The sequence below is a fragment of the Chionomys nivalis genome, chromosome X (genome assembly GCF_950005125.1).
Source record: "Chionomys nivalis chromosome X, mChiNiv1.1, whole genome shotgun sequence".
Taxonomy (NCBI): Eukaryota; Metazoa; Chordata; class Mammalia; order Rodentia; family Cricetidae; genus Chionomys; species Chionomys nivalis.
Genome location: NC_080112.1, coordinates 69,152,065 through 69,163,512, shown reverse-complemented (window position 1 = coordinate 69,163,512; position 11,448 = coordinate 69,152,065). Strand labels below are relative to the sequence as shown.

At 45.7% G+C, this 11,448-nt stretch overlaps 1 protein-coding gene across 1 annotated transcript; it reads right to left on the bottom strand.

The window, feature by feature from the left end:
• Positions 1 to 220: 220 nt before the first annotated feature.
• Positions 221 to 6,290, bottom strand: Awat1 (acyl-CoA wax alcohol acyltransferase 1). The gene is made up of 7 exons (XM_057760534.1): positions 6,215 to 6,290; positions 5,066 to 5,173; positions 4,730 to 4,800; positions 3,410 to 3,614; positions 2,443 to 2,614; positions 594 to 793; positions 221 to 375 (listed from the first exon to the last, which is right to left on the bottom strand). The coding sequence occupies exons 1-7, from the start codon at positions 6,288 to 6,290 to the stop codon at positions 221 to 223; spliced, it is 987 nt and encodes a 328-aa protein (XP_057616517.1).
• Between the last annotated feature and the right edge of the window lie 5,158 nt (positions 6,291 to 11,448).

Sequence of the window (11,448 nt, the reverse complement as noted above, 5' to 3'; positions counted from 1 at the left end):
CGGGAATAGAAGGATGTCCCCTCAGGATGCTCCCCTCTGAAGGCTGAGTGGGTGGAACTCCTCAGGGACAACTCCTGTGGGGGTGTGGGCAGGGGCAGTACTGTTGTCAGAAAGGAGCTCTTAATGTCCCCTCGCTGAGCATGCGCACAGCCTCCTTCGTCTTGCTTTCCCAGGACTCTGATTCTCTCCAAAGCAGGTGCTCTCAAGGGAGTCTCTTCAATCACAAGAAAAGGAGCTTCTGGGTGTTGGAGCAGCCGTGCTGGACCTTATGCTGGTCAAACAGCTTGTGTAGGGCATCCACGTAGAGCGCATGGTATTTGTTCACCATCTCTGGGCTCGGGTTTTCAATACGGGGCAGGGGCAAAGGCTCCCCAACTGTCAAAAGAGATGAAAAAAAAAACAAAAAAAAAACGAAGAGTGAACGTGCCAGAACCCTCATTTTTTCCACCCTCCTCTTCTTTCTAGGGCCACTCCTGTCAGTTCTCAGCTTCCCCCACTCTGCTGCCCTCTTATTTGGTGGAGGAGGGGTAAGATGCAGCTACATAGATGGGAGAAAGAGCTTAGATGGCCCCGAGGCTGAGAGCAGCACTGACCTATAGTGACAATGGGCTTGTGGTATGGTAGGAGTCCCAAGGAACCTTGATTGAAGCCTTGTCCATAGAAGACACAGAAATAGAAACCAAAGATCCGGCGGAAGAAGCTTTGGAACTTGTACATCCAGCTCTCCTCATGAAACAGCACTTGGTCATATACCTCGGTTTCTCCAAACGTGAAAGTAGGGACCAGATGAGCTCTGTAGGAAAATCTTCATTTCTCAGACACAGGCTATTGTGGAGACCATGCTGGAAGGACTTTTAAGGCCAGGCACTCTTCCATTAAGATGCAATGCTAGAGGCCTAATTCATTCTTTTTGCACTTCATAGGGTCCCCTATTTGGTATGCCCTGTCTTGAGAATTTCCAGGACAATGAGAGTATTAACTCTAGCCTAGATTCCCAAGGCAAGACACAGAGATCCAGACAGGAAAGAAGAGCTTGGAAGAGACCCACATGGTGACCAACTTCCTATGGGTGTCGAGAATGAAACATCTAACTTTCTGTTAGAGAAATCACAGGATACGGGTAAGTGGATATATACACATATTTGAAATGCCCCTCCCCAAGGAGAACAATCAGAAGGTAGTCTGTCTGTCCTTGGGTCATGGGACTGGAGTATTGTTTCTTTTCTAAAGGCCATAAGAGCCCACCGTGAACAGTGGATGCTCTAGAAAAAAACAAAAACAAACAAAGAACAAAAAAACTAAGGCTCCTTACAGCCCATGTCTGAGAAAAACAGAACACAACAATTTGGTGTGTGTTACTTGATTGGTTCTTCATAACACAGAGGACATGGTGGGGAAACCAGAGCCCAGGCCCATAAAAGAGAAGACTGTACAGGTAGTCAGAGAGTAGCAGGTCCTAGACCAGAACCCAGGTCTCCTGGCCAACTCGGAGTTCTCCCTGTATATTATAGTTCGGACTGATAGGCACCTGAGGGGAGGTTAAAGACAGGTTTGTGTCCTCCCTGAGTATGCAGCAGACAAGTGCCTCTGAGTCCAGTGAACTAGACCACTGAACTGCTAGGCTTCCGATCACTCCAGACACCAGCTCCCTTTTTCCTTTCTTTCTCAAGACAGTGCACCTAACATTTAACACCCCCCATGTGTGCAAGGTACATGGTAGGTATTTTATGACTGAATTCATTCATAACTCACTGGACCTGGGGGCTTAAATCTATAATCGAAGCTACTCATGAAGCTGAGGCAGGGGGATCATAAGTTAAAAGTCTGTTGGAGCTGTGAAGCCCAGTCATCCCATGCAGGAGGAACAATGATCAGCAGCTGTATCAGGAAGATGAAGATCCCAAGGCTCAAAATGCAGTCCCAATATGCATGGTAAGCCATACATCCAGGGATATTATTATTATTATTATTACTACTTATCTGGCGCTGGGATGGAACCTAGAGTCTCATGCATGTTAGCCAGTTGCTCTACCTCAGAACTACAGTTCAAGCCTCCTGGAGCCAGGATTTTCAATCAGGTTCCAGACTCCAGCTCTTCGCATAAACTCTTTGTTATGTAGTGTCCCTTGCACTTACTATCCACAGACAAATGTGGACTATCTGCTAGTCACAGAGAAATGTGGACTTAATTGATGTTATCCTGAGTCTAACTGCCCTGGACATTGCACTAGAGTTCGTGGTCTGACTTCCTGGGAACTGGAAGGAAACTCACTGAGAGGAAGCAGATGGCCTAAAGCTTAAAAAAAAAAAAAAAAACTACAGTCATCTCTCCTCCTCAGACCTAAGTTCTTAGAGGGCAAACTCAAGTGGTACTCAGTTTGCCACAGCCTACAGGATAATGAGCAGAAAGGGACCCCTGCTCCTCCTGTGGGGGGGACCTACCCGTGTCGGAGAGCTGTGCGCACAAACCCTTTGCGCTTCTGGAGGAGGAGGGTGGTGGTGTTAGGCACACTCTGCAGGGCCTCTCCCACTCCTCCCACAACGATGCCCACGAGGTTTCCAGTGCCATGGCTCAGCAGGTAGTCGATGGCTGGCTGGCTCACAGAACACACTCCTAGAGAGAATCAAGGGCAGAGCGGGCACAGACATGAGGAGAGGAGCAAATGTCAGAGAGAGTAAACTGGTTTCTGGGTTCCCATGGCTCACAGGAGGAAAAGCTCAAGGAGATAGGACAGAAGTGTGGGGAAGAGAAGGCAGTAAGCAGAGAGAACACATTTCACTTGAAGGCAAGGTCAATCGGAAGCTACAGCAGGGTGGTTTTTAGTGGGATAAATCTAACTTTCTGAATCACAATTCTGATTCCACCCTTTTCAGTCCATGAATAGCAATACCTATTGTTCATTGAACACATACTCTGTACCAGGTATTATGTTGAACACTTATTTAAGAGATTTAAGAGAATTCTCATTAAATCGTCGTACTATTTCAGCACTTATTTTTCAGGTGAGGAAGCTGAGTCTGCTAGAAAATTAGCTAATTTGCCTATGATCTTTGTCTTTGTTTTTGTTTCTTGAGACAGGGTTTCCAGTAACTATGGAATCAGTCCTAGAACTCACTCTGTAGACCAGGCTGGCCTCGAACTCACAGAGACCCACCTGCCTCTGCCTCCCACGGGCTGCGATTAAAGACTTGAGTCACCACCGCCAAGCTAATTTGCATGTGATTTTACAGCAAGCAACAGAGCCAAGATTTAAGTCTGGATAGGTTCAGCCCAGGGCATAAGCCTTCACACTGTGATTGTAGGGCAAAGGAACGGTGCAGCGTAGGGAGAAGAGGCTTAAAGCATGCATGGTATGAAGCAGCTACAGTGAAATGGCCCAGAAACTCCAGCGAGTATGACCAGAAGCACCTTTGGCCATGAGGTAGTCCCGAATAATGGGGATCTTGAAGAACCAGGACAGCGTGGCCAAGTGAGGAGTGATGCCTGGGAAGGTCTCCGAGAAGCCTGTGGCCTCAGTGCAGAAGTTGCAGAAGGCGCCGAAGGTCAGGAGACCATGGGGATGGACCCCCATGATGTAGTTGTGTGAAGGTGACAGGTCCTTTGTCTTCCGGATCTGCAACCATGGAAACAAACAGCATAGAGAGAGAATGAGCACACATGGAGCAACAAGGTGAAGACATACCAGGGATTTGGGTATTCTCTGAAACAGTTGCCTAACAACAGACAAAGCACACAAGGCTTTCAAGAAGCCTGGACTTTGATCCCCACAGCCCTGGGATGACAAGACAGGATCCAGGGCAACTGAGACTAATGAGCCTCTTCTCTTGCTTGTGGATTCAAGCAGTTTCAGTCATCGGTATCCAGGAGAGCTTTATGCACATTATCATTTTCTTTGTGCAATGTTGTATTAGATGTCATGGTCAGGAAGCTCCTCTTGAGAAAAATCAGGACTCGGGCTGAAGAGCTGGCTCAGCAGTTAGGAGCATTTGCTGCACTTGCAGAGGCCCCAGCGCCCATGTGGTTACTCACAACCACCTGTAACTCCAGTTCTAGGGTCTCCAGTGTTCCCTTCTAGTCTCCTCAGGCACTGAATGTATGTTGTTTGCTTACATGCATGCATGCATGCAAAATGCTCACACACAAATAAAAAGAAATATATTTTAAAAATCCAGATACTGGCTGAGTTTGTCATCGACTTTAAAGATTACCCAGAGGAGCCTCAGAGCAGCCCGTCTCTAGACCTCCGCTCTGCGGTGTTCTCCTTCACCTGCCTCCAGCATCTGCCTGGGTAGCTTTCTGTGAACACTGAAAGCACGGCTTGGATACTGCCACAGCTGTGAAGCATTTCCTGGCTAGCCTTCACCAGAATCACTTCTGTGTCTCGTACCAGATTCTAATTACGCACTTACCCATTCTTGCCATCAGATGTGAGCGCCTTGCTCATGAAGAATCACGTTGTTGTTACTTCTTTGAGGCCCAAACATGTGGTTAGTGGAAATTTTTGAATCGCTTTTGTTAAATTGAATACACTTTCACTCAGCCTGTATCATAAGGCAGTCGTGCCAAGAGCGTCCAAAATATCCCAGCAAAGTACAGAAGACCATGCTGTAATCCAGCCAGAGCTGACACTTTGCCAAGATGCCCAGTTTTCTTATGGAGAATGCTAGTTATTCGATATAATGTCTGTGTTTTGAGTGTTGAGAGGGACACTGGGGAAGGGATACTTACTGTAATAGGGAAATAGTCCCTGATGTGGGTCCAGACATACCAGTTTCTTACCCAGGCTGAACGCCTGCCACCTGAGACAAAAGGGCCAGTAGAGGATGGCGTTAGTATTGCTATTCCACACCTCTCAGTCATCCAGGGATTCCCTAGCGCCGTGGAGGACCACGTCTCTGCTACAGAGGTAGGAAAGGAAGACATTCCAGAATGGTTCCAGCTGCCTGGCATTTGAGCCTCCGAGAATTTGGAAGGGAGGTCTGCGGCATGGTGAGTGGGACCCTCCCACAAGTGGGCTTATAGGCCATGGTGGAACATTCTTTTTCCCAGGTCCGCGAGTCCTACCTTGATTTGGAGTCTTCCAGTCCAGGAGTAACCAGACAAAGTAAAGTGTTGGCAGCAGCCACAAGGGTGTGAACAGCAGGCCAAAGAACAATGGCTGCAGGATCCAAACTGAGGGAAGAGTAGGCAAGGCCATATTTGTACTGGCAGCAGAACTCAGCCACGCCCATGTTCTGATCCTGGACTTCAGCACAGCCTAGGTCCCGACATTTATCCTTCGGAAATTTTTTCTATCATCTACCATATGCAATCCCCAGTTCTCCTCCTACCTCTCATCCTGTTCCTCTGACTCTCTGTCTAGTCCCCATCCCTGTACTCTGGCTCTGTGCCTGGAACAAGCTTTTTATCAACTGCTCACATTCAGCTATCATCCCCCCCTGCCTGTCTCCTGTCTCCCTTTGTATCCATCATCCCAGAATCTGTGTTAGGTATGGGCCGACCTTCCTTTGTCCTCATACTCCCCATCTCTTCCTTGACCATTCCCAGCCAACATCCTCATTCCCATACTGTTTCTTCCCCACTGTTCTTGTCTTCTTGCCCATCCAACATTCCTGCCACGGTCTTTCACTCAACACTACCTCTCCACTCTCAGAGTAGCAAACTCTATGGCTCAAATGCTGGCTCAATAGCTGGGCATGCGGACACACACCTGCAATTCTAGCACTCAGAAAGCTGAGACAAGACGATAATGAGACAGAGACCACAGTGAACACGGACTTCTCTCATAAAATCCAACCAACCCAGCAACAAAACAACAACAAGGGCCATCAAGAGGACAAACAAAGAAACAAAAGCTCCACAGGCCCCACTTGTCTAAGCCTACAATGCTAGCTGTTCCCCTGTGCGATTCCATGTGGCAGGAAACGCCTGTAAGCACATTTGCCGTCTATAGGTAGTGCAGGTTAAGGAGCAGCTGCAATTGACTGGCACATTCATATCTATTGGGACTGCTCCCCACTCCTGTCTTTTCCCACTGTGCCCTGGGCCTTCATCGCTTCCTTTCCATTCAAGGTACAAGACTCCATGGCTCAACTCTCTAAGTCAATCAAAAGACTAAGAATGAGACTTCCCAAGACCATAAGAACATCCCCCAGGTCTGGCCCTGCCTCCTTGGGTTGGCTTCTTGCTGGGCACTCTTGGTTCAGTACTCACAGATGGCAAGGTAGCTCAAGGGCCACTGCAGGAGGCTCAAACTCTGTAAGTAATCAGGCTTCTTAGAGCAAGGCATTATGCCCAGGTGCCTGAGGGAGGTAAGGGTCCCAGAGCCTGTTCCAATGAACGGTGCCACCAGCCTCTGCAAGCTCACCTAATAGTGACTGATGAGGCTATGAAGAGCTGACACTTGCCCTCTCCCCTCTTTTCCATAACTCCCTCCTCCCACCCACTGCAGAGGCCTGTTCAATAGCCCTGGGGACTGCCCTCGCAGGTCTAGCCCCACCCCCGCCCTTTGACTCTTTTCTGTGACTATGGGGACATCAGGATGAAGAAAGGAGAACAGAACTGTCATCCAGCCTAAGTGACAGATATCCAGAGAGGGGGCAACTCTCTCACAGGCCACTCAGACCACAGAAGGCGTACACTGCAGGAATTAGCTGGTGGGAGGAATATTCTGGGGGCTCTAGGGTGAGGGACACCTGGAGTTGGATCTCTGTTGCCCTCAAGCAACCCGACGCTAGGCTGCGCAGTCTCACACTTTCCCTGCAGGTGCACACCAGTAGAGACTGGAGCACATACTCGTCTTTGTATTTATTGCTAACTCTTGTGTGAACCCAAGCACCAGAAAAACAAACAAAAAAACAAACAAACAAACAAACAAACAAAAACCCAACTATTAACATTTTGACATGCTTGTTTCATCTGTCTGCTTGTCTGGGAGGAGTATTTGACAACCACCATGTGACACCATGCCATGTTGTCACTAAGGCCTTCTTTATGCAGATGTAAAACCGCAAATGACTTCTTCGGCAGTGCCACTTACCCCGTCACCCTTAACAAACGTACCGATTCCCTAACACTATCTGATGTTCAATACACACGCAAGCGTCTTTCTAGTTAGCTCTAAACAAGATTCCCTGGTTATATTGGGCTATTGTGCCGCTCTCACTCTCTCTCGGTAAAGTAAAACCAGAGACAAAATCACTTAAATAAACGTATGGCTTAATGAATTATTATCTGATAACACCAGGCAGCCACCATTAGGTGAAGACGTAGAACTTTTCCATTTGGCTCAGCCCCTCTCCACGTGGCCCATTACCACCCCAATCTTCTTTCTCCTCTCCAAGCAACCATTATCCGGAAAGCCGGAGTCATCCTCTTCATGATTTTCCATGGGCCACCTGTCCAGATGTGATTTAAGTGCTAAATTTTAAAATTGAAGTTTTCTTCTTTTTAGCCTTCTATTCTGGAGCGACTAGATTTCTAATGGTGTTACAGAACAGTACAGAGAGCCTCCTCCACCCTCCACCCAGCTCGCCTTCTCTGTTGTTGAGTGTGCTGTGTAATCAGGGACTGTTGTTAAAATGAAGAAATCCACACTGGAGAATCTCTGTTAACTGTACTCCAGGTTTTACTTGAATTGTGACTGCTTTTTCGCTGGTGTCCGTCTTCTGTTCCAGGATCCCGTTAAGATTCCACATTCCCCCTAATCACGGTCTCCTTTTATTTACACTCTCCTGGTCTCCCCTGGCCTTTCTTGATGTTGGCACATTTGAAGAGTTCAAGTCCCATTTTGTTTTATATCACCCTGGCTGGCTTAGAAGTCTCTATGTAAGCCAGGCTGGCCACAGAAACCCCACCGCTTCCTGAATGTTGGCGTTAGAAGTGTGAGCCTCAAGTCTGTTTATTTTAAAAGTGTGGGGCCGGGCGGTGGTGGTGCACGCCTTTAATCCCAGCACTCAGCAGGCAGAGGCAGGTGGATATCTGTGAGTTCGAGGCCAGCCTGGTCTACAAGAGCTAGTTCCAGGACAGGTTCCAAAGCTACAGAGAAACCCTGTCTCAAAAACAAAACAAAACAAAAATGTGTGTGTGTGTGTGTGTGTGTGTGTGTGTGTGTGTTTTGCTGGGTACTGAACCCAGGAAATTTGAGAATGCTGGTCACGTGCTCAACGACTGAACTACATACCCAGTAGTGTGACTATTCTCAATGTCTGGCAAATTCTAGGCCATGGATGTCAAGTGCACAATCTTGAGTGTTTTATTTTTGATTTCTGTGACCGGATGATCGCTTATGTGTAATGAGATCGCTGAAATCCTATGGAGGCGTTTGTTTTGGGGACTTCGATGGGTAACAATAAGACGCACAGTAATAGAGAAAGCAAAGGACCTATTTCCACCGGGGAGAGGAAAGAATGCAAGAGAGGAAGGCAGGTGCCAACTGACCTTTGTGGCAGTTTGATATTAAGGAAAGTTCCATGTGCTTTGCTTCCCCTTATCCCAGAGTGCCCTCCTCTACCTCCAGGCCTAGAAACTAGGCTGGCTCCAGGGCAAGTGGTAGGTATTGCTGAGCAGCTGCTCTGCTGAGGTTGTGATGTCAGCTGGGATTCAGGCTGAAGCCTCGTCCTTGGCACTCTGCTTTCCAGAAGAGAATGTCCTACATCACCTCCTGCCCACACTCTTCTCATCCTTGTAGATTATTTTCTCCAGGAAGCCAGCCTCCTAGCTTAGCATTTTTTATTGAATTTTTCTCTGCTCCCTTCCCTGCCTCTCCCCTCCCCTTTGACCCTCCCCCAAGGTCCCCATGCTCCCAATTTACTTAGGAGATCTTGTCTTTTTCTACTTCCCATTAGCTTAACTTTTTAATAATGTGTGAAGTCTCAGTATTCATTTCTATTTCCTCCTGTCCCCCCAGAAAAAAAATAGAAGGCAAATTGTTTAGAAGACAAACTACAGAAAGTTTATTGGTATATATGTTACATTTAGTACCAGATCCCACCCCCTGGCATTAGTATTTTTGTATATAAAACTTCATGGACCTCCATGTGATAATAAGTGTGTTTTTTAATATCAATTGAATAACACATGACACACTGAGCCTGCTATGTGCATAGATTATGACTGTATTTGTATCTGTTTGAAACAATATATGCGCAAGATACTATTTGTTCATTTTAGACAATGATCTGTGATAATGAAGTTACTCCCTCATGCGTCAGCAGCTTGCTGCCTACAGGCTGTGAACAATGGCTTCTTGCTTCTTTTTAAATAAAAGTTTATGGGGGCTGAAGAGATGGCTCAGTGATTCAGAGCACTGACTACTCTTCCAGAGGACCTGGATTTGATTGCCATCATGCACATGGCTACTCACAACCATCTGTAACTCTAGTTCCAGGGGATCCAGTGCTCTGGCCTTCATGGTTCACACATGGCTAACAGATACACTGCAGGGTACCTATACACATGAAAATAAAATGACTAAAATTTTATTTCCTTTTTTTTTTGATTATGGAAATAATCTGTGTAAATTGGTCAATTTTCAGAGTACTCAGGAAAGTATGCAAATAACCTCACCTTTCACAAGTAGTTACTATTAATTGTAAACATATTGGCGTTTATTTTTCTTGAGTATTTTTTCCTATATAAATGCGGTCATCAACATAAAATTACTGTTCAGTTTGGATTCATGAGTCCAACATATCAAGATGTGTATTTGAGCTCTCACTTAAGTAAGTGACTTAAGTGCTTAGCGCTTCCATTTCATCATCTGTCAAGATTAAATATTGACCCATATCACAGAATTGTCATTTGTATAAAATAGCTCATGCAGAGTCCTTGGCTCGGTGCTTTGCTCATGTATATGTTCATATTAAAGGTTCAATAAATGAAACAATGATAAAAAAGTTCAATGTTAGTTTTTAAAATAATCAGCTAACTAAAATACATCTCCCATATTCCATTTTGTAAGCGGTTTTGTGTGAAATGGTATACCGTGACATTATTTCATGTTGCTATGGCTTCATACATGACATTTCCTTGTATGGCTACACCATAATTCATTTCTCAAAACTTTATTGTATGTGAACCACTACTTTTCTTAATTAATAATTAATCAGCTAATTAATTTTGAGACAAGGATTCACTATGTGGCCCTGGTTGTCCTGGAACGTGTAATATAGACCAGCTTGGCCTCTAATTTACAGAGATTTGTCTGCTTCTGCCTTCTGCGTGTGTGACTAAAGGCTTGAGCCACCAAACCTGGTTTATTTATTTAGTTTTGCTTCATTTAAAAAATTCTCTTATGTTTGATTTTGTGTGTGTGGTGGGGGGCACGTGAGCATGAACATAGGTGCCTAAGGAGTCCAGAGGAAGGTATTGGATCCACTGGAGTTGGAGTTACAGGTAATCGTGAGTGAGCTGCTTGATTTGAGTGTGGGAACTGAACTTAGGTCCTCTGGAAAAAGATGTATGAGCTCTTAACTGCTGAGCTATCCCTCCAGCTCCTTCTGCTTCACTTTAGACAAGACTCACAAATGGCCCAGGCTGGCCTTGAACTCATCCTGATCCTGTAGCCTCCACTCCTGACGGCTGAAATAATAGGTGTAGGCTTACCATGCTCACTCAGAAGCTCTAACTTTTAGATAAGTACTTTCCAAACTCAAGTCAGAGTTTTAGGTAAATGAAAGGTTACTTGCTGTCCAGCACACCTCCTTTATTGTGTTAAATGTCCCCCCCCCCCAGTGAATTTTAGGAGTTTAGGCACGGTGCAGAAGTCAGGCGCTTTTCTAGAACGTCATTGACGTGTAGATAATACACAGGCATAGGAACCAGAGAGCTAGGCTGCATCGCCTTGCAAGAACTCTGGGCTTGAGGAGAGACCATGACCCTCTTCTCCAAAGAGGTGGACAAGTAGGTGTGTTGCCCCCCACACCTATCTACCAATCCTACTAGACCTGATAGTGTTACTTTTTAGATTCATCTGAAAATACTTAAATTTAAGCCAGGTCCAGTGGGATCAGTGGGATGTGAACCCTGGAAAAATAGGATTTTTTTAAGCAGTGGATCATTGAGGTCAGTCTGTACTTAGAATAAACTTGAGTAAGAGATCTGTGTTTCATATTATTTTCTTGCCCTTTTAAGAAGAAAGAAAATGAGTCTAGTTTCACCTGAACTAAAATGGTGAGAGTGTTTTGCAGTTTCCATGGTCAGAATATCTGGGACATCCAGGGACTTTTTTGGCTGCCCTGAATTATATTAAAGGAAATGCAACAAGAACCAAAAGAGATTAGAAAACCTGAGGCTATGGAGACATGGTTGTTAGTAAGAACACTAAATCTTTGTCTTCATTGTCGTTTTTAGTAATGTGACATCATTGAATTGTATTAATTAGAATCTGTTGTTGATGGCTCTCCTTATTTTGGGGTTTTAAGAGACAAGGGTTTTCATGTAGCCTA

Coding starts and splice junctions, on each gene's coding strand:
- Awat1 (XM_057760534.1), bottom strand. CDS start 6,290: ATGCCTTGCTCTAAGAAGCCTGATTACTTACAGAGTTTGAGCCTCCTG. Junction 3,615..4,729: donor GGGACTATTTCCCTATTACA/GTAAGTATCCCT, acceptor CCATGGTTGCAG/ATCCGGAAGACAAAGGACCT. Junction 2,615..3,409: donor GGACTACCTCATGGCCAAAG/GTGCTTCTGGTC, acceptor GATTCTCTCTAG/GAGTGTGTTCTGTGAGCCAG.